The sequence below is a fragment of the Mollisia scopiformis genome (genome assembly GCF_001500285.1).
Source record: "Mollisia scopiformis unplaced genomic scaffold LY89scaffold_9, whole genome shotgun sequence".
Classification (NCBI taxonomy): domain Eukaryota; kingdom Fungi; phylum Ascomycota; class Leotiomycetes; order Helotiales; family Mollisiaceae; genus Mollisia; species Mollisia scopiformis.
Genome location: NW_017263589.1, coordinates 1,369,492 through 1,390,178, shown reverse-complemented (window position 1 = coordinate 1,390,178; position 20,687 = coordinate 1,369,492). Strand labels below are relative to the sequence as shown.

Here is a 20,687-nt window from a genome sequence, read left to right as displayed (position 1 = left end):
AGGACAGCAGAAAGATAAAAATCGTTGGGACCCTTCTACTTTAATACTCAGAGAGCGATGTAGAAATCAGAAACTTGGCAAAGATGTGTTGTATGACTTTATTGGAGAATGTTTCTTTGTAGGCTATATGCAATGGAATGCCGTTACAGAGCAACAGCACCACTGGTGGAAGGGTGGTAAGCCACAGCCACAACATTTCGTGCTGATCTAGTCGTTCATCGAGATCTATTCCGTTGTCAACTTCGTCATGAATGAATGAATGATTCGAGACCGTAATTTCCGGGCCCGGATTCGAGGTGACAAGACGACTCGGAATCAGCTCTTGTAGGTTGCGAGCCATTGTAATTTCGGCGTACATCTTGTCTCTGGAATTCTCGACGACAGTCATGATGTTCGTGACCGCGAACTCCTTGGCGAAGGGCTTCCAATGCATCGTGATTCCTGGACCATGCTCTATGAGCGTCTTGGCCGTCACAGACGAGGGCCAATCCTTGTCGTTTTCATCCCAATGAATGGAAGGAAACAGTATGAGGTCGAGAATCCCACAGAGCCACGGCTTAATCGTTTCCGAGAGAGGAAGTGATCGAAGCGTTGAGCGTCGGCATCGGCCATTCAGAGACGACCTCAAATCCACTGCAATAGCCAAATCAGTGAGGCCTTCATGCTTCAGCAAATCAAAGAAGTTCTCGGAGCTTTTGACATCGTAGGTATCGGGGTTCATCAAACAGAGCCTATCAGCCTCCCAATTGATGTAGATTCTGGGGTCTTTGGCGAAAGTCAAACCACCCTTGACAGTGTGAGAGAAACCAAAGCTTAATTTGTAGTGCTTGAGGCCTTCCTGCCTTGACTCTTGGCAGCAACTATAGACAAATCAGTACACGCTTTTGACAGGGTTTGAGAGCGGATGAGTTGATTGGAGGAATTGAATCACATCTTCTTCGACAAGCAGCTCCCATTGATAATCACACTGATCTCGGGTCCTAGAATAAATAAGAAACAAGGGCAGAAGGTTACGTACTGAAGTACAACGGGTGGAGGGCTACCGGACTTGAAATAAGACAATCGACTCATTTTGTCGTATCCTGCATCGGTGTGATAAAGGTCAACAGTTGAGAAGAGTCTGATTCGTGTGATCCAGATGTCGACATTTCGGGAACGAAAACAGGCGACTCTCCAGATCTTCAACCTTAGCTCGATAGGCAGCTTTTCAAAGCAGGTGAATGTGCTGTAAACATTGTCTTCGGTCTTTGTGCTGTTATTGCTCCTCGTTGGCAGAACGCGGAGCTTGTGGTAACTATTCAGAAGCTGGGACATCTTGTACTGCTAAGCTGAGGCAATTGTCAGCTTGACAAGCGCCCTAAATGCCCAAGAGTATATGTACCAAGACCAATGAGTACGAGCAACCTCTGAAACGATTGTTGTCCCGGAAGCACACGCTCAACGAGTTGGCCAAGTCTAGCGCAGAACTTGGCCTTTGGAAAAGGTGGCTGCTGCGTCGCATATTAGACAGCTATTATCGCAGCGCGGGTAGTCACTCACAAGGACAAGAAGCGGCTTTGCCAATGGTATGGAAGAGAACTGACGAGTTGAATAGTGGCTGCGAAGTTTCCCGAAGTTGAAGTCGAATCAAGAGAACATTGACGGAGCCGAGGGCCAGGGCCGTGATTTTGACGTGTATGTTTGCAGCGAAAGGCTCAATGCGTAGAGAGTGTCGAGAACTTGAGTGCTTGTCATTCGATGTGATATTGCGATTGATGAAAGAAGATGAGCGTGGATGATGAAGGATTTAAAGTTTGGAGGTTGGAAAGTGAGCGCGACAAATCGGCTGCACAATATTTTTGTTCAACTTCACTTTCATTGGCCGAAAATACAAAATACGGCTGACTCTCCAATTCATCAATACGTAAAACCCTTCTGTCTTATCTTTCTTTATCCCGTCGCCTTCCAATTTCGAAGAAGGAATGTTGCTTTCGATTCATACCCAGCGGTATCTCTGCAACAGTTCGATAAGGTGCGAGTGACAAGAGCAGCAGTCCCGGAGGCTTTGTACAATACTCGAGAACGAGAATTCCTTGAAAGACAAGGTGGCGATCATCGTTCGAATCTCAAAGAATTTGCTGCAAATCTCGATTGCTTCTCGTCACAGTCCCATGCTGACGCACTGTCTTTGGAATGTTTCTCTTCATCAGTCATGTTCAATGCTAGACATTAGTTGACCTTCATTTGTTTTATGATGATCCAATCTAGAGTTTTTCTTCATGTGTCAATAGAAAACTGTTTGGTACTCTCATGCAAGCTAGCAGTACTCAATGCCCACAGAGCTTAAGTCTCTTCATCTTACATATGCTTGCTCTTTCTGACATTGGTACATTGCCAGCCGGAAGTGCAAAGATGAAAAAAATAAAATAGACTGGAATCTGATCAAGAGAGGCTGCAAGGTATCTTGGTATTAAAAGAGCATTTGAGACAGGGAAAGCAACCTGATAAGAAATTTTCTCTGTACTAGAGATACAAGCAATTCTCGGTCGCAAGCTTGCAAAATAGAGAGATGATACAGGATATCGATATCAGTCAGTGCACTTTAATTCAGTAAAGAATCAAATCTTTCTAGTTTCGAGAATACTTAGGCCAGAAACTTCTCAAGCAGTGTAGGCAGTGCGGGTTTTATATCAGTTTCAGCTAGCTGTGGCGGGGGCAGGGGAGAAATAAAGTACAAGTATTTGCAGTGAGACATCTACTTGGGACATTTCCCCACTTTCTCATGAACATTTTCCTTGTGGTGAATAGAAATGAACTCTCAAGAGTGCCTTCCACACACTCGCGGCAATTCGGAATTAAGATCCTAATTCAACAGCTCAGATGTCATCATGGTAGAAGAGAGCAGCAAGAGAGAGGAAACTGACTTCTCCCAAGACCCAGATACTCGTGTGAGATCCCGCTGTGGTAATCTAAAGAGGCCATCGTTCTATCTGATAGTTCAAAAGTTAATCAATCCGACAGGAGAGGAGAATGTCAGTAGTTGAGCTGTACATGAATGTTGGTATCGAATTGCAGAGAATCTTCTGCAGTCACGATGCAAAGGTGTGGTTGAGGAGATATGCTTTGTAAGCAGATACAGCAGATACAACATGTCTCATTGGGTGGACCAGGAGCACGACGATTCGATGGAATTGCCGAGCCGGGAATATTTTAAGCTTCTTTCAAGACATCTCCTCTCAACTTTTCCTTCTTCATCCTCTCTCAAACAAAGTCCCATGCCCCTTCCCACTTTCCACAATGTACTGTGGCGCTCATATCCTGAGTCGATTTGCGGGCAGTCCTGCACAACCGAGTCTCGTCCCAATGAGTCGCTGTCAAATCGCGACCGGAACACGCCAAAGCTTGGCACAGGGCTGACATGAACGCCAAAGGCGGGATTTTCAACGCCTCCAAAGCAATCCTTCGGCTTTGGTTCAGGGGTCTTAGATTACTTCCCGTCGTAGAGCTTGATCATTTCTTCAGCTTCGGGTCCTTTCAATTTTGGTACATTCTTTTCGAGTTGCTCCACACTCTTTTGGCATCATATCGTGCAATTTTCTTTAGTATGAGTTCATTCATTTCTCTCCTGGTGCTCACTCTTTCGCACCTCCCATTTGGTTCAGCTGAGACGCCCCCGACATGCTATTATCCAGACGGTTCAATCCCGACCGACTATCTTTGGGAGCCATGCACAGGTGACAAGTATTCGTCGTGCTGTGTGCCGAGCGAAGGAGATGTCTGCCAGAAAGATGGCCTTTGCTATTACCCTGATGAAGATTTGGTATACAGAGGTACTTGCACAGATCAAACTTGGCAAGACTCCGCATGCCATGTCGGTACCTGCGTAACTGGTAAGTTGTATCAAAAGCAGGAGCGATGCTTAATCTGAACAATGAACAGGCTTCGAGACGACATGGCAATGGGTCGGACAGTGTGTTGCTTCGGGATCTACGTCTACTGTTTGCGGATCAATGTCGGATAGTGCGCATGTTACGCCGACTTGCAACGGAAACGCTGTACTCAATACACTATTCGTTACCACCACCTCTATGAGCTCTGCGCATGTCTATACTGCACCACCTTCGATCAACACTGCTCTCTTCTCTGTCGAGACTGATACATATACAACGACAATCACTGCGAATGCTCAATCCACCACGCTCACTAGCACATATGAAAATACCAAAACAAAAACACTTAGTCAAACAGCGACAGACACAGGAGGAGGTGCGTCAGCTACGACCACCGGAACGGCTACAGATGGGGCAGCTGGAACTGGAGAAACAATCCAGAAGAGCAAGACCGTGACGGTCTCGATTGGAATGCTCGTGGGAATTGTCGCTGGCCTAGTTGTTGCAATTGCCCTCGTAATCGGGATCATTTTCTTTATTCGTCGCAAGAAGCGCGCGTTCAAGAAGAGCGAGGCCATCAAACTAGACAATTCCGACTACCCTCCGCCGAATGGACCTGTGGGAGCAGACCAAGTGTATCCTTACGAGGCGCCGGTCAATGAGATCACATCACCGGTGAAGAAGTATATGTATACGTCCCCGAAGATAGACGCTTATGAGATGGACGATAGGACAGCAACGATGCGAGAGAAGAGGGGCAATGGGGTCATGGAATTACATGCTGATGATGGTGGCTTGAGAAGTCCTGCCCCGGCCTATCATGAAGCGATGATGCCAGTGGAGCTAGATGGTACGTCGAGTCTGAGACATGTGAGCAGGAGATAGAGAGTCGATTAATCCTGCATGGAGGTGTGTCTTGATATGAGTTTTGGCGTTGCAAGAACACGGCTTTGGCGGGGAGGAGGACCTTGCTGTTTACATAATGTTTGATGACAATATATCCATTTTATAAGATCTTACCAATAATTGATTATACTAGATACTTCCCGGGGATCTTTATGATACTTTAAAGTCACTAATATTGCTCTAATATTGCTTTCTGTCGCCTGCAGCCTAGACCATGCATTTCTCCAAGTCTTAGAACATAAGCGACACTATTTCCATGTGATAAGCCACTCAAATAAAATTAATTATTGCCCAACTGTCCTATGAAACTATTCCTCTTTGAAAACTGGCTGCATTCAAAATTTGGATTCATTTTCAGCCATAGGTGGTTCAGTCTCAAAATTCTGCCATTGTTTTATCTTCAGGGCCCCATCATGTGACTGCATCTCGTTTTGTTGAACCCTAACCTCAACCTTGGATTCTGAAGGAGGACTGTCCAAAGGAATGTTTGAAAGTTTGCAACGAAAAATCATATGCAGTAAGTTATAGACAACAAATTCTAGACGAATAAAACATTACCTAGGTAATCCTAACTCGTTCAACATTGTTCGACAATGCGATGAATTCCTGGACATTTCCTGGACAAGTTGGCAGACTTCTGGTTAAGTTTAGGGTTAGGCTTAGGGTTAGGATTTGAAAGTGCGACGTGCAACAAAATAATTTGATTGTCACGTGTGGCCCTGATCTTGTTTGAATATCGATGGAGTTCAAGTTTAAATACACCTAGCAAAAGGAGTAACAGTGATCAATAATAATTTCATGTATATAAAGACATAACAATTAGGCCGTCGAGGAATATAGTCTGAAAGAAGCGCATCCTGCACATAACTCAGTGGGCCGAGCTGGTGAGTCTCGCTTGGCGTCAGGGGTTCGCTTGCGAGATACGTTCAGCGTGATCGACTTGATAGCTGTATAAAAGAGGCGACGCTTTATTGATTAATCAAATTGATGGCTGTTCCATACAATTGCTGACTCGAAAAGTGTGATAAAATCTAGAGCTTTCTCTCTCTGTGACAGTGTGATCACCAGGGGCTGTGAATTCGTACCAATGAAATGTGATCGTGGCTGAAACCGGCTTTTGGAGCCTTAACCTCAGCTGAGAATCTCAACTCAGCTGCCCAATTTACAGCACTTTAGATGCACCACTTTGAACACCATCAAGATGGACAGTAATAGTCCCACCAGTACCCAAGTATTTAATACTCAAAACTCTCAGCCTAGCAGCCTTGTCCCTCCAGAGCTACGACCCGGGAAGTTCTTTGGCAGCCTTTCGATTCCGCCAAAGCTAGCAGCCAGCCCACTACCAACGGCAGACTCTTGTCCCATTTGCCGAAATTTCGCGACCGATGTCTATCAGATCAACTTGGTCAAAGTCAGAGACCGAGCCAGTGTCGGTTGTCTAGGATGCAAGTTAATTAATGCCGCCTTCAAGAGATACATGCACGAGGTCCAGGACGCTGGGAAATTGACCGCCAGGCTCAGGTACTCTCTTCGAAGTAAAACGCCAGAGTCAATATTCTATGCTTCTATTCGTATCCAAGGCCCTACGATTCACATCGCATCGACTGGAAGTGATGAAGATTCTGACGATTATGAGTCGGATGATGACACAGATAGAAGATACGAGGTCTTTACAACTGCTGAAGTGGACGAAAGATCGCGTGATGGGATTCGACGAGGGCGAATAATCCTTTCGAATCCAAGTTCAACTGAAGCCTTCTCTCTGATTTCCATATGGATGCAAGACTGCTGCAATGATCACCAGGATTGCGCTCAGAAGGAGACCAGAGTACCCACTCGAGTCCTGGACATTGGTTCAAAGACAATTAAACTCCTTTCTAGCACAGGAAAAGCGGGCCGTTACTGTGCCTTAAGTCACTGTTGGGGTTCTGCTTCGCACAGCCCTCCGCGAACGACAAAGGCAAATCTAGAATCCAATCAATCGAAAATCGAGGAGAGCTCACTTTCCAAGACTTTTCGAGACGCGATCGTTCTTGCTCGACACTTCTCCATTCAATACATTTGGATAGACTCTTTGTGTATCATACAAGATGACAAAGAGGACTGGGCAAAAGAGTCTTCAAACATGGCTTCGATATACGAGAATGCGTACTTTGTCATTGCAGCGACGCAAGCAGAGCATGGTGGCATTGGCTGTTTCTCTCCTCGCCCTCCCCCATCGGTCTCTCTGTGCCTTAACGTCGCCCAGGCGAATGGCGAGTTCGCACCCATATACATCCGGGAGAAGAATGATCACAGGCCTTTCAATCCTCTAGCGGCATACAAGGCTCGTGCTGATCAGCGATATCCTCTTCTATCACGAGCATGGTGTCTCCAGGAGCGACTTCTTGCGACTCGTTTGATCCACTTCTCGCGCGAGGAACTGTTCTGGGAATGTCGGACTACCACTTTATGCGAGTGCCGATCCCTGATCTCCCACGAGGAATCTTCTTACGAGAATCAGATCGGTTTCAAGCGGAGATGGGCAATGAATCGTGGTCTTAGAGAACTGTTCGATCTGTGGCATAAAACATTGCAATTGTACAGCTCACTAGACATTACGTACGAATCTGATCGCCTTCCAGCTTTGTTGGGCCTTGCAAACCAACTTCAAGAACGAGGCTGCGGGGAGTATATTCACGGGCTTTGGAAAGAGAACCTTTTTGCAGACCTGATATGGAGAACATCCACACGAGGGACGAGACCGAAAGAGTGGAAGGCTCCATCTTGGTCTTGGGCTTGTGGAGATGGTTTCAGCCTCAAGTTCCCCATGCAGGAAAGCAACTCACCAGAAAGTCTCCTTGACGTTGATCAACCTTCGAAAACTGCTGAAGGGGCAATTCTCAGGTCTACACTCGAATCACTGGATTATGGGCAACACGGACTAGTATTGACTATATCAGCACCTGCAATCAGTGTTTCGCTCTGCCAGCATCAAGCAATGTGGACACTGCGGAAAGCGAAGAGTGAGCTTTCATTCTCTGCTTTCGATTGTGTCGACGACTTCGACTCAAAGGAACTTCCTCTGCTTTGTGCCTGGATTGGAACCATTCATGAGGATGATTATCGTGCAATGCGTCCACAAATCCTGCTTTTACAGGCGTCTAGAGGTCTTGGGGGGAAAGAAGCGGCTATTGGCTGCTATGAGAGAGTAGGGTTATTGAGTCTTACCGGTTATCGATTCGATGAAAAAGAACGTCTGATGATTCTTGATTGGTTCAACAGTGCAGAGTTGCAGCGCTTTCGAATCGTGTAGTAAAACTCAACTTCCAGCCCTCTGGTCAGCTTTCCAAAGTATTCATAGTCAAATGCCTCTCATCTACTAGAATTATACTATGATATGAGGGCATATAGCATGATCAAACGTTCAACAATCCGACCTAATACATTATCATTAACATTATACCAAATCATTTCACGCCTTTCCACACTCAGAACAAAAGAGAAGCTCCAGCAAGCCCAACGACGACACCCACCAACTCCAATCTGACTCTGTCAGCCCCTCTAGTCGCAGCACCAGTATACTGCACTGGAGCACCACTTGTAGTCGACGTCGGAACCCCTCCAATGATACTCAAAATCACACTCGCCAAGTTCTGCGTGCTCGTCACCCCTGTCCCAAAAACCACGATATCGCTCGCTCCCGAGGCAAGAGAGATCGTCGACCCACTCACCGTGATCGCCGTCCCGCCAGGAATCAACGTCTGAGACCCGACCACATAATCTCCTTGAGAATTCGCAGTAATAATCTGGCCTGCAATCACGAGCGGAGGTTCGGCGACTGTAATGGGCCCAGAGCCAGGCGTTATGGTTTGTGAGCCGACTACGTAGTCTCCTTGGGCGTTGGCCGTTATTGTTTCACCATTAATGGTGATGGGAGGTGGGATTACAAGTTGTCCGTTACCTGCAGTTATGGTCTGGCTGCCGATAATATAGTCTCCTTGTGCATTGGGGGTTATCGTTTGGCCGACGATGGTGATTGGGCCTCCTCCAGCAGTGATTGTTTGCGTTCCTATAACATAGTGTCCTTGCGAGTTGGCGGTGATGGTTTCTCCGCCTATTGTGAGGGGAGGGAGAATAGTTGTCCGTGCACTTGGGGGTGTCATAGTTTGAGTACCGATAACTATCATGGTCGGGGTTATACTTGGTGCTTGTACTGGTGGCTTTGAGGTTGAGTGAACTGGAGGAGGGGCATTTGAGACCGGAATAGAACTCGTTGCGATGATGGTCGCCACGTTGGAAGTGGAACTCGTTTCAACAGGCGGGCTGGTGATTTCGGATTGAGCAGTCGGTGTTCCTTGTGGTTGAGTAGGGGTTTGGACTGGTTGAGGTGATGGAGTTGTAGGCGGAGGAATTGGTGGGGCTGAGGTCGTCTTTGGGACTGTGAGACCTGGCTGCACTGTAAGAGCTACTGGTGGATCAAAAACGCCAAGGAAACCCATTACGCACGTTGACCAAGCCGGTAGCAAAGATGTGAAGCCATTAGGTAGCGATAATTGTGGAGTACAAAGATTGGTAATCACGCCCAACGAGGGGTCTGTCTGGCAATTGGTTGTGCACGTACACTGCCTATCTGACTTGTCAGATAAACAGACAGCTGTGAGTGAGGTGAGATGGAAATGTACTTACGGACCAAAGTCGGCGTAATCGATAGTTGTCCACTGCTGACTGTCTATGGTCGTGAGATTTCTGTTGATGCTCGTTGTTCGAAGATAATCGGGAAGATAAGTCCCTGTCACATCATACATTCCGCCGACTTGTCCACACTCGTTCCACCCATACACGCCTGTAAAGCTGGCGTAGACAAGGGGAGATATACTGTTATTGTTAGTCACATCTATATTCAAGTGGCACGCAGTCCACTCACAAAGTGTGGTTCTGAGAATCGACAAGTTTGGTCACTGGCGGCGTTGGAGCAGGTGTAGGCCAATATGAGAGTTGAACCCCCTCCGCATATATTGTGCATTGACCACAGCAAGGCGTCGAAGCTGAGTAGTAGAACAGTCCGCTATCTCCTGCCGATGTAAATGACAGAGATTCAGACGAGTATTGATTGGTGCAGGTCGTGAACAGACAACCATCCGTCATCAAATCTTGGAAGTTGACAGCCGCGTCTCCAGCACTTCCCCACAAGAATTCTCTTTCGGACTTCAGAGCATAATAGAGCGAGGTCATATATGACTCGGAAGCTGCCGAGTTCGAGAAGGTGCTGCCGGCGAGTACCTTTTCGAAAAGTGCAATGTCTGTGTTCATCTTGCTGACTTCGGAAATTGACGCAAAGTAGAATCCAGACAACCCGGCTGTTAGGTATGCATCAATAACGCCGGGTCCAAGATATGACCAGGTTGCAGGTGTGCAAGTGGTAATCTACGTAATGTGGTCAGCACTCCGACATCTCGCTGTGAAAAGGGCAATACCGACATTCATACCACCCAGTGATGTTGTAAAGTTTGTCATCCGTGTAGTGGAGGGAGATATTGACGTAACAGAAGTGCTCGACTTGGTGACCGAAGCAGACATCACCGAAGTGGATGTATTCGAGAATCTAGGATCTATAGAAATGTGAGGCCAAGGCGGAATGGATGATGGAATTTACTGACAAAGTTTTAATGCATCGCACCCACTGATCAACATGACCAATTTTACCACGACGCAGACTCTCTCTGTAGAAAACATTCTAATTTTTCAAAATAATGAATTAGCGCGCCGTTCAGGTCATAATTAGCAGCAGATAAAAATACTTGGGACCTTTGGGCGGGGTTCCTCTTTGTACATACGCGGCTCCGTTGCTGTGGCTGGAAGGATACACACCGACTTACGAAGTTAGCTGTGGACAGCCTTGGCCCGCATACTCGCATCATTTTGAATCAAAAGCAATCGCATTAGAAAGTCGAAGTCAAATACTGGGAACGAGAGAGACACTATTCCGACTATGGATGGAGTCGGCTGAATGTGTATGTGGTGTCTCAGAACCAACAGTCACGTCTTCTTCAGCCTCTAGATCGTAGCCGCATAGCGGGTGAGCGTATGAAAGTTTCTCAAGATAGGCTTAGAAGGTGAAGTACATATACTCGGGAACACTTGTCTATCTCAGTGGTTCCTGGCTCATTTGGGAGATGGGATGATCTGAGATTTAAGGTCATCCATAAGTACGACAAGTAACAAAAGCTAGTATACTGATAGCATTGAGATGGATGCTGCTGGGAAGAATGATGCAAGACACTTCAGGTCATCGAATTGGCCGGATGCAAGTGTGAAGGTATCATGTTTGAAACTATCCACGATGCCGAACCCAAGTGTAGAACTCTTACGAGAAACCAACCTCCTCGCTGCTGAAGTTCATTTCTTCTCATTTGCGAAGTATCATCCAGGCTCGCCAAAGGCTGAGACATGAGTTGATCTCCCCACACCAGGACAAATGCGGTCCGCCTCGTACTTGGCAGAGGCTTGCACGTTGTACGATTGAAAAAGATCAGATGGCAGATAGACTTGGAAAGACTCAGACGCGGATCTCGTCAGCATGGTTGGAGCTGACTGTCAAGGGGGATTTTAGATCAAATATATACAATGCACAGGTATGAGTTCGAGCGACAAGCACACCCAAAAGCTCACTGAAGCCCTTCCACTTCCACCTGAGGTCAATTGCGTGGCGGAGAAATAGTATTGAATTGTGAAAAAGGAAACAAATGGCTGAAGTGCAGGGACGAGTCAGGCGCCAAGACCAACTCTGCAAGGTGGCAGATTTCAGCTCATCACGTGAATGCTGCTCAGTTCCAGGGTCTGACATCTCTACTCCGCGATGTGGAATTCAAGCGATAGGTCGGTATTTGAGCTGCTCGAGCTGAGCCTTAGCTATAGAGCATCGAGCCTAGATCGATAATAATGGTGTTTGACTCAAATGGGATCCTCTACCTGCTTCCCTACCTACCTAGCTTAAACTACCAGTCTCATAGACATCTGGTTCAACATCTCTATCTCTGTATGGCAGGAGAACAGTGGCTTGAACTTGTGGAATACGTGAGATTAACCGTCTGTCGATGGCTCTCTTCATTCCCTGCCGCAAATTGCGCCGTAATTGTTCCTTTCATACCATCATGCCGGTCTAGCTTTTCATGATATTTGCATCTTCCCTGATGCACCAAGCCAGACTCATTTCTATACCAGATCCCAAGGCCTAAATCCCAGGGTATGATGTCCCTCCCCAATGCTCCATGCCCGAAAACACCAGGACCATGCCCACCAAATACTCCATTATTGCATCTCATACATCATGTAAAATCATCAAAATGGCGGCGCACTAGCACTCCTCAATAAATCCCCTGGTCTATCTTCAGCCCTCTCCCCAGCCCTCCTAACCTGCCTCTCCATCTCCGGCAAAAGTTCCGGAATCCTAAATGGTTTCGTAACAACACTGTCCATGCCCGCCTCCTTCGCCATGGAGATCTGCTCACTCCTCGCATTTGCCGTGACAGCTATCACAGGAATATGGCCCACAATCTTTCCTTCCTGCTGTAATTTGCGGATCTCCTTGACGCAGGTAAGGCCATCCATGACGGGCATCTCGAGATCCATGAGCACGATGGAGAGTTCAGTTCCCGATGACTCGAGTCCGGTCCAGTAGCGTGTTATGGAGAGGAAGGATAGCGCTTCTAGACCGTGATTCGCAACGTGTACGATGCAGCCTGCTGAACGAAGTTGTTTGGAGAGGACTTTTTGGTTGACAATGTTATCTTCGACGATCAAGACGTGTTTTGGAGCTACTGGCATTTGAGGGGCTTTCCTTTCAGACAAAGGCGCAGGACCTCCTCCACTTTGTATTCGAGCCAGAGCTGCAGGGCTGATGATTTTCGATTGGGCCTTCATGTCGATGGAATGTGCTGCTATTATTGGTTGCGGGGTTTCTGGTGGATTGCAGCGCCGGGCTCGGATGAAAAAGGCGAATGTGCTACCTACTCCTGCTTGGGAAGAAACTCCGATTTGTCCTCCTTGAAGTTCGGTCAGCTCGCGAGAGATAAACAAACCTAGACCTGATCCTCCGTATTGTACGTGGGTTCTTGGAGACGCTTGTGAGAACCGCTTGAAGAGCGCTTGCCTCTCTTGGTCATCTAGTCCTCGTCCACTATCTTGAACCTCAATATAGAGGTAAACCATCTCGCCCGATCCCCAAGCACTACCCAACGACAAGTCCTTTCGATTGGCGCTTCTTGGCAAGTATTGTATGCCATGCTTATCGAGTGGGTGTTCTGTTGAAGCGGCCATGTTGACGGTAATTTTTCTGTTGGGCCCGGATTGTGTGAATTTGATGGCATTTGTGGTCAAATTGATCAGTACCTGGAGCAATCTGCTAGGGTCAAGTTTCACCCAGTCAACTGCCAGGGTGTTGTAGGAAGGATCGACACGAAATCGAAGCTCCATGTCACTCTTCTGGACTTCGCTGTCGAACATCTTGAGAGCACTCTGTACTACTGAGATCGGCTGTACTTCAATCGGAGTAATGAGCAGAAGGTCCGAATCTAGCTTTGAGAGTGTCAAGATATCGTCGATAATTCGTTTCTGGTGTTGAGCGCACAAGACCACAGTTTGTGCCGCATCGGCATATCCATCAGCAACTTCTCGAGGAAGGGTGACATTCTTGGAGTCTCCTTCAAATTCCGAGAGTGACGTCGCGATGTAATCCGCACACTGTATAATTGCAGATAAAGGATTTCTCATTTCACTTACATGTTGATCAGTATATCTGTACGTATGGGGTATGGGGAGAAGGCATACTGGGAAGTCATGTCAATAAAATTCTCCTGCTGGCGTTTCAGCTCAACAGCCTCGAGCATTTTTCGTGTCCGGAAACCTTCCATCCATTTTTGTCGACTGATGTCCGTAAGACACCCTAGAATACCAGTGACCGTACCGTCTTCGGCTTGCTCAGGATAAGCTGCAGCGATGATCCAAGTAGAACCTTCAACCTTTTCACCAGCAACGAGATCATCTGCTACGAATTGTGGTCTCAGTCTGAGCTCGAAGTTTACGGGTTCTCCAGCAAGAAGCTTAGCCCATTCTTTGTCCATCACTGGGTGATCGATCTCAGCTATGACGTTATACCAGGACTGTATCCATGTTAGGGCCAAGTCGAGAAAGAAGAGCTCTATGGATGCCAACTCACCATCGGGTAGTGTACGTCACGTGGATGGCCGGTCATACTGTTTTGGTTGTGAATCTTCAAAGCTTTTGTGAGAAGACAATCCGACTTACGTGTAGTAGTCGTTGTTTGCATAGACCAAGATTCCGGTGGGATCTATGTGGAACATGCCAACAGGTGCAAGATCAGCCATTCTTCGAAATCTGGTCTCGGTTTCCAATGCCTCGTGAGTCTGTATTGCGAGCCTTTTCGACAATAGAGTTCTGTCTTGGGCAGCCTGTTCGGCGGCCACCCGCCCGCGGCGGATCTCTTCCTCGAACAAGACAGCAGACTACATTCGTTATGAGCGTATGATAGAAATGGGTAATGAAAGATATACGTACCGCCATTGACGTTGCTAGTTGTCGACTCAACAACTCAATGAAAACTTTATAGTCATCATCAAACCGTTTCCTAGGGTTTACACCTAACATCAGGAACCCAAGAATATTGTCCGCTGTCGATCGGATAGGAAGAAAAATGGCAGACTCGCAAGCATGCTCGCCATTATTGACGCGAATTTCCTTTGTCATCCAAGGGGGTAATGTGCCTTCTTCAGTCGTAAGCAAAGTTGCTGATTCTGACCTGATGAGGTCGTAAAAGTCTGGAAGAAAATCTTCCATTTCTCTTTCTGTGGTGATTCGAGTGGGAATGCTCGGACATGTTTCTGGTACACGAACAAGACCTTCAAGGGCCCAATTTTTCAGATTCTGACTCTGTTCTGACGATTCAGAGAGAGTTTCGTTGATATCGCCACCAGCAGAATATAGGATACCAAACGGCAAATCAAGATGGTCCGCCTGCAACCCAAGCAGTAATTGCTGCCAGAAATCTTTCGGCTCTCTAGATGATGCTATAAACTGACCTAAGCGCAATAGGAAAGCCATTCTGCGATCTGCAATCACTTGTCGAGTAGTGTCAAATACGGGATTATAGCTAAGAGAGCGTTAATGGCGATCCGGTGGGCATACAAATAATGTTCAAAAGCAATACTTACAAGCCAACTACACCACGCTCGAGGCTAAAGGGAATGATAGATAGAGAATAATATGTTTCCTCGAGATAACCATGTCTTTGAATGTAAAATCTGGCATCGTCGACCACATAGGCCTTGCCAGTCTCGTACGCAGTATCGAAAGCAGAAATGAAGTCTCCTGCCACTTCTGCCCAGGCTTCAGAAAATGTCTTGCCCATCATCCCTGGATGTCGTTGACCTGTGACAACGACATACGGTTCGTTATAGAGCATTGTTCTCTTCTTTCCCCAGTACATGGCAGCTGGCCTTGGATCGGTCATAAGTATGTTCGCCATACGCCGGAGCTCAGGAGACCAGCTGTCGACGGCACCTAGCTCTGTGGATTCCCAATCAAAATCTAACACAAACTGCATGTGGGGAGTCAGCGTCATGGCAGTCTTAGGGCGTGTAAAGTCGATACGGCCAGTATAATCAGACTCTTCCGCCGAATTTTGCTTCAATTGCTCTGGTGGGGCTGGAGAGGGGAAAGTCGGTATATCTTTTTCCCTGCGAAGTCTGAACGCCGCCAGTTGGTCTTCCAGGTCGTCATTTCGAAAGGTAGACTTTTGTGCGTAACGAGACTGTTCGTGGCGATCGATGGCTGCTGTTTGAGACCGTCCAAGACGAGGTATCTCGGATTGACGACGATTGGAGTTAAGAAGAGCGGTTTGACTCTTACTATCACCAAATACGACTCGCCATCTGTTCTTCAGTATTCTCGCGGTCCATCTGATTCCGCAGTATGTAGTCTGAAGGAGACTTCCTCCACTGTGTGTAGACGCCGCCCAATCCATAAACACGGTATATTTCGGATCGTTTGTCCCCTTGCCCTTCCCTACTTTTGATTCCAGCAGTGGTACTTCGCGCACACTCGCATTGTAGTAGACCGGTATCCTCTTCATGGCGCTTGTCAAGTCGAGAACAAATACGGCTCTCTCGTCTGTCTCGAGAAGCTCGATAGCTCCTAATTTTGTAAAGTCGTTCGGGAGTTCGACAGGAACAGTCGCGGAATGGGCTTCGTCCTTCACATCTTCTCCAACAGCAGAATCTGCCATCTTTTCCTCCTTTTGTTAGAGCACCAATTGTCTCTCCAACCCTCACTCAGCGCCTCCCAGCCCCGCCCTCGCAGAATTGTCGGGAGTCGACAGAGCCCTTCCGTCACCAGAATGCGACACGGTGTTCGACTACAAGAGAGGGCGTTCCAAGATATGTAGTATATCATAAAAGGAGTGTCAAGACCACCATATCTCACTTGAGGCGCAACAGGCAAGGAAAAGAAAGAGATAAGATCAATACTTCCTCAGAGCGCACGGTGTTGGCGGCGACGATGCCGCGTGCATTTCCAGGTTCTCGGAATCCAGATCGCGTTGGAAGCATACTAAATGCGACCTAAAACTCACTAAAGCCGGACGCCGCTTCCAAGGCGGAGACGCTGCCGGATTTGTTTGGGTTTTCCTGTGTGGTGATGTTGGATTATTTGCATATCTTTCGTTGAGTCCAGATGGTTGTCGAGGTCGGAGTATGTGCCTTTTGTCTTACCTTTGATCGTGGTGTAACCTCTGAGCACGGAGGACCCAGCGACCCCTGGCGAATGCGACGGCTATCCTGTTCTGGGCAGACATCCATCCTGATGTTCTGTTTGCCGACAAGACCGGCAACATCAAGAATAGAGTTTTCTACTGCAAAGTCCGCTGGCGGGAAGAGAAGATGGTTGGCTGGAGCAATAAAAAGGATGCCGCGATGAAGCTTGAAGTATCAAGCCACTTCCGTCAGACGATTGATCGGATTTGAATACACGTGATAGCCTACTCTACCCCTTTCAAGACGAGAAAGCTCAGTCAGAGCTTCTCTTCTCTCAATATTAACTTGCCTTCTCCTGAACTCTCAGATTTGACTTCTTGTCTCTTCAATCTCCTAGCTATTGAAATCGTTCTGTTGAAAAATTTCTGCCCAGAACTCCCAGATTCTAGGTCGAATCGACTATGAGTCTACAGGGGGTAGAATAACATGCTCATTGAATCAATAGCGTGCGGCATAGATACTTGGTTGCACTTGACACCTACGAAGTTCTCTGGGATTACCATCCTGAGATTGCAATACGCACGAAGCCGAGTTCCCACCATGTGGCCATCTCCCAAGGCACTCCATCTCAAATAGTACAAGCATGCTCCTGCATCTGGGAATCCTCAATTTTTGCTGTATATGACATCTCGTTATTCCAAAACAGAATCGAAGTTATGATGCTTCTTCTCATATCTGCTGTGTAACAGATCAATGTGTTGAGATGGAACACATATTGCTCTCTACAACAATGCCTCCTTCGATCCTAGAATTCAACCCTTACGTCTCTTTCAATCAAACCCAAAGTCTCAAAAAAGAAACCTTACAAAAGCTCTCTTCTCGCAGTAATTACATTTCACGATTACATCCTTCTCTTCTCTCTCCACACAAGGTGCTCATCTCCGAAACAGCTAGATGACTTCAACAAGCATTTGAATCAACCGATAAACGAAAGGGAACTAGAAGAGAATCGGAGCTTACGGCTGCGAATTGTAAAGGATTCCGATTATAAGACGGGCTCTGAGTAGAATCTTAAAGGAACTTTCGATACAATAACCTCAGATTTGGCAGGATTTGCGGGATTCGCGCGATTCGCGCTATTTGCACAAAACGCGCATTTTGCGAGCTTTGCGCCATAACCGCATTAGTTGTTGATTCAAAGATATTTACGGAGAATGATATATGTCAGTCTTTATTTATTCTGCGTTCATCAAACTCACTCTTCGACAATCTCACACAAATCTCCTTGTACTAGATCGAAATATGAGAGCATAGTCGCCCCGCACCTGGAATTTGCACAGTCTCTACCAGCATGTGTTTCTTTGCAAAGATTTGTTCATTATTTTCAGTGACGGCGGAAAGCCTAAAGATTCTAGTCAACTAGAAAGATACTTCACTCTTAGTGACCTTAGCCAAACAATTTCCTGGTGGATTGAGAAGTCCAATATTGTCTCAAGCTACCCCGCCAAGCATAGGGGTTCGCTTAGATAACTCAGACGTGGACCAAAGAAGGGACATTGAGTGCACCAGGTGCTTGAACATTTTACTCTCTACAAAGATACTCGTTCTAAGAAATCGAAGTATCTGACATATATAATAATACAATGCAAGAATTGAAATTGAGGCGGATTCACTCTCCAAGGCTCAGCCAAGTTCTCGCTAAAATTGGACCAGCCTATACCCCTTTGCCTGCTGGGCGTTCGCGCTACTCAAGTTGTCTTTCACAGCTCGCAAGCATCGTGACCGTCTCCATCATCGTCATTTCCAGAGTCATCTCCATCGTCTCCATCGTCACCGTCATCCCCATCATCCCCATCATCCCCATCATCCCCATCATCCCCAGAGCTAGCTTCGCTGGTGCTTGCTGGCGACGAGGAGCTCGTTGTGGTGGGTGGAAGTTGCATAGAAATTGTGGTAGCAATAGACATTGAACTGCTTCCTTTGATCATTCCAGGAGTAGTAGAAACTCCAGTGGCCGTAGTAGTGATCTTTGAGGTCCTAGACATGGAACTGCTTCCCCGAGTTACAGTCGCCATTGTCGTTGGCACAGACGAAGTTGCAGAACTGGTCTGAGTTCCCCCACCAGCACCCCCACTATACACCGTATTGCCACCCGGCAGCGCGCTTATTGGACCTTGGAGCCCAATATTCTCATAAGGCGGCATGATCTCAGGACTCAAATTGTTCTTCGTTCCCATTTCTCCGTTCGGAGTACCGAAAGAATTCCAAGCACAAGCTGTACCGATGCCGTTACAATTGTCGAACGACTCCCCTAAAGCATCAAGGTCCTCCCATCCTTGAATAAAATCTCCATGTCCGCCAAAACCGGTCGTGTCACCCATAGACCAAACGACCGTAGAAGAATCGACGATACCGAGACTGCCGGTATCAAACCCGAATTCGGCGCCGATGTGAATAAGAGCAACAGGATGGGAGGAGGGACACATGCCGCCTTGTGTATCGCCCTTGGAGGGATCGGGATAAGACATCTGTCCAACATCAACACTATCTCCATGATTACTGCGACTTCAAGTGCAGACTCACATGACTTTTGTGATCAGGACTATCCACGTTGACTCCGTCCCAACATGAAGGGAAGTGAACATGCAGCGTCAAGTCTCCTACCAAGGTTTTTGGGAACCCATACACCTCGCCATTATTTCCCGTCTCATACAGAATAGCTTGGTTTGTCTGATCGGACATATTTTGAGTTCTGCTACGTATTAGCAGAGTCTATGGAAATACTAGAACAAGGTACCTTCGAGTGGGATCCCCAGCTACCATTCGAAGACCTGGAGGAAAGGGCTTGGCATCTGTTGGGGATGGGCAATACCGGACTCCTGCTTGGTAACTGCATGTGTATCTTTTGTAGTACATGTTCTGCCCACTATCAGCTTGAGCTGGCTTGCTGTTGGCGAGAACTTACCGCGCCAGTGTATGGAACCATTTGAAACATGCCATTCTTCATGTTGTATAACTGTGGTGCCCACTACAAAGATCAACTCTGTTCCGTTTCCAGTATTCCCGTACTTACGTAGTTGCTATGATCAGTGTACTTGTCACAAGTGGTAGCCTTCGCATCAACAGCAGCATCGATACCAAGCATAGTCCTGTTGAACGCAGTGCCCCCCGAAATTGCGTGGACATGACCGGATGGCACTCCAGGACTGATGATAGGATCTGATCGTTGGGTAGAAAGGGTTCCACAATTCACCGTCCAGAAATCGCCTGCGTATGTGAAAGTCAAGCTACACAGTAGCGATAAAAGAGTGATTTTGAAAAACATCGTGTTCGCGCAAGTAAGGACTGTCAAAGAACCAAAATCAAACGAAGAAACGAAATTTAAGGATAGACTGACACAGATCTGTCGAAGAAGAGAAAGGTGAAGAAAGAAGAAAAGCAAAAAGTTTGTGTGGGGAAGTGAGGATATATGCAAGTTCATTGGCATATGGTAAGAAACGCATGCGCCCTGTACTCCCAAGGTCGCTCTACCGGTTGGCTGGATGTTTCAAATAGTGAGTGTTGCTCTGCTCCTGCGTGCGGCCCGGGTAATATAAATGCCTGCTTGTGCGCCCCTCCAACACCTAGCTAAGGATGCTCACTTTTAAAAATTACTCTTGGGCAGCACGTTAAAAAGAAATTCGGTCTTTAATTTTCATTTTGTAGGACCCGCACAGCTTCTCGTCACCGTAGTGAGCAGTGTGGGGATTGACTCGGGATTTGTAAACGCTCACGCCAGTTGACCTGGAGGCCTATCGGCATCAATTTGATATTTGCAGTCATGGTGGTCTTGAATCCGAATATCCCCATGTTCGGCTTGAGCCCCCAAAAGCACAGGGCTGCAGCACTCGGGAGTCCGACTACTTTTCTGTACCTCCCAAGAGCCCGAATGAGGAAATGCACAGCTCAGGGGGCAAGATCACCTCGCTTAAATCACCCCTGAATGTTGCTTCAGTGCCGCCTACCCTGCCTAGCAATGCAACCCTCGATGCGGCCTTGAAACAATTCTTAGAATGAGGGACGACGCCACGAAATAAGTTGTTGGTAAGTAAGATGACTCCAACAGCAGCTGACCAGGCCATTTTGAGCAGCTGCTCGTGAACGGCGGATTTGACTACTGCCGAAA

At 47.2% G+C, this 20,687-nt stretch overlaps 6 protein-coding genes across 6 annotated transcripts; 2 read left to right on the top strand and 4 right to left on the bottom strand.

The window, feature by feature from the left end:
* Positions 1 to 40: 40 nt before the first annotated feature.
* On the bottom strand, positions 41 to 1,314 carry LY89DRAFT_732513 (uncharacterized protein; the record flags this gene model as incomplete). Its single annotated transcript, XM_018219688.1, has 2 exons — positions 41 to 860; positions 1,019 to 1,314. 2 exons carry the CDS (start codon positions 1,312 to 1,314, stop codon positions 41 to 43), a joined length of 1,116 nt encoding a protein of 371 aa, XP_018073338.1.
* Positions 1,315 to 3,583: 2,269 nt separating this feature from the next.
* Positions 3,584 to 4,754, top strand: LY89DRAFT_732512 (uncharacterized protein; the record flags this gene model as incomplete). The annotated part of the gene is made up of 2 exons (XM_018219687.1): positions 3,584 to 3,869; positions 3,919 to 4,754. The coding sequence occupies 2 exons, from the start codon at positions 3,584 to 3,586 to the stop codon at positions 4,752 to 4,754; spliced, it is 1,122 nt and encodes a 373-aa protein (XP_018073337.1).
* A 1,798-nt stretch (positions 4,755 to 6,552) lies between these two features.
* Positions 6,553 to 7,554, top strand: LY89DRAFT_582571 (HET-domain-containing protein; the record flags this gene model as incomplete). Its single annotated transcript, XM_018209172.1, has 1 exon — positions 6,553 to 7,554. A coding segment is annotated over one exon (1,002 nt), but the record flags the coding sequence as incomplete, so codon positions are not given.
* Positions 7,555 to 8,245: 691 nt separating this feature from the next.
* On the bottom strand, positions 8,246 to 10,675 carry LY89DRAFT_668019 (uncharacterized protein; the record flags this gene model as incomplete). Its single annotated transcript, XM_018213014.1, has 4 exons — positions 8,246 to 9,383; positions 9,444 to 9,632; positions 9,682 to 10,181; positions 10,634 to 10,675. 4 exons carry the CDS (start codon positions 10,673 to 10,675, stop codon positions 8,246 to 8,248), a joined length of 1,869 nt encoding a protein of 622 aa, XP_018073335.1.
* Positions 10,676 to 12,095: 1,420 nt separating this feature from the next.
* On the bottom strand, positions 12,096 to 15,375 carry LY89DRAFT_581896 (putative histidine kinase M3YPp; the record flags this gene model as incomplete). The annotated part of the gene is made up of 6 exons (XM_018209131.1): positions 12,096 to 13,530; positions 13,584 to 13,915; positions 13,972 to 14,008; positions 14,061 to 14,278; positions 14,331 to 14,922; positions 14,984 to 15,375. 6 exons carry the CDS (start codon positions 15,373 to 15,375, stop codon positions 12,096 to 12,098), a joined length of 3,006 nt encoding a protein of 1,001 aa, XP_018073334.1.
* A 2,907-nt stretch (positions 15,376 to 18,282) lies between these two features.
* On the bottom strand, positions 18,283 to 19,847 carry LY89DRAFT_582310 (uncharacterized protein; the record flags this gene model as incomplete). The annotated part of the gene is made up of 5 exons (XM_018209158.1): positions 18,283 to 19,050; positions 19,106 to 19,277; positions 19,320 to 19,441; positions 19,488 to 19,550; positions 19,596 to 19,847. 5 exons carry the CDS (start codon positions 19,845 to 19,847, stop codon positions 18,283 to 18,285), a joined length of 1,377 nt encoding a protein of 458 aa, XP_018073333.1.
* Positions 19,848 to 20,687: the final 840 nt, after the last annotated feature.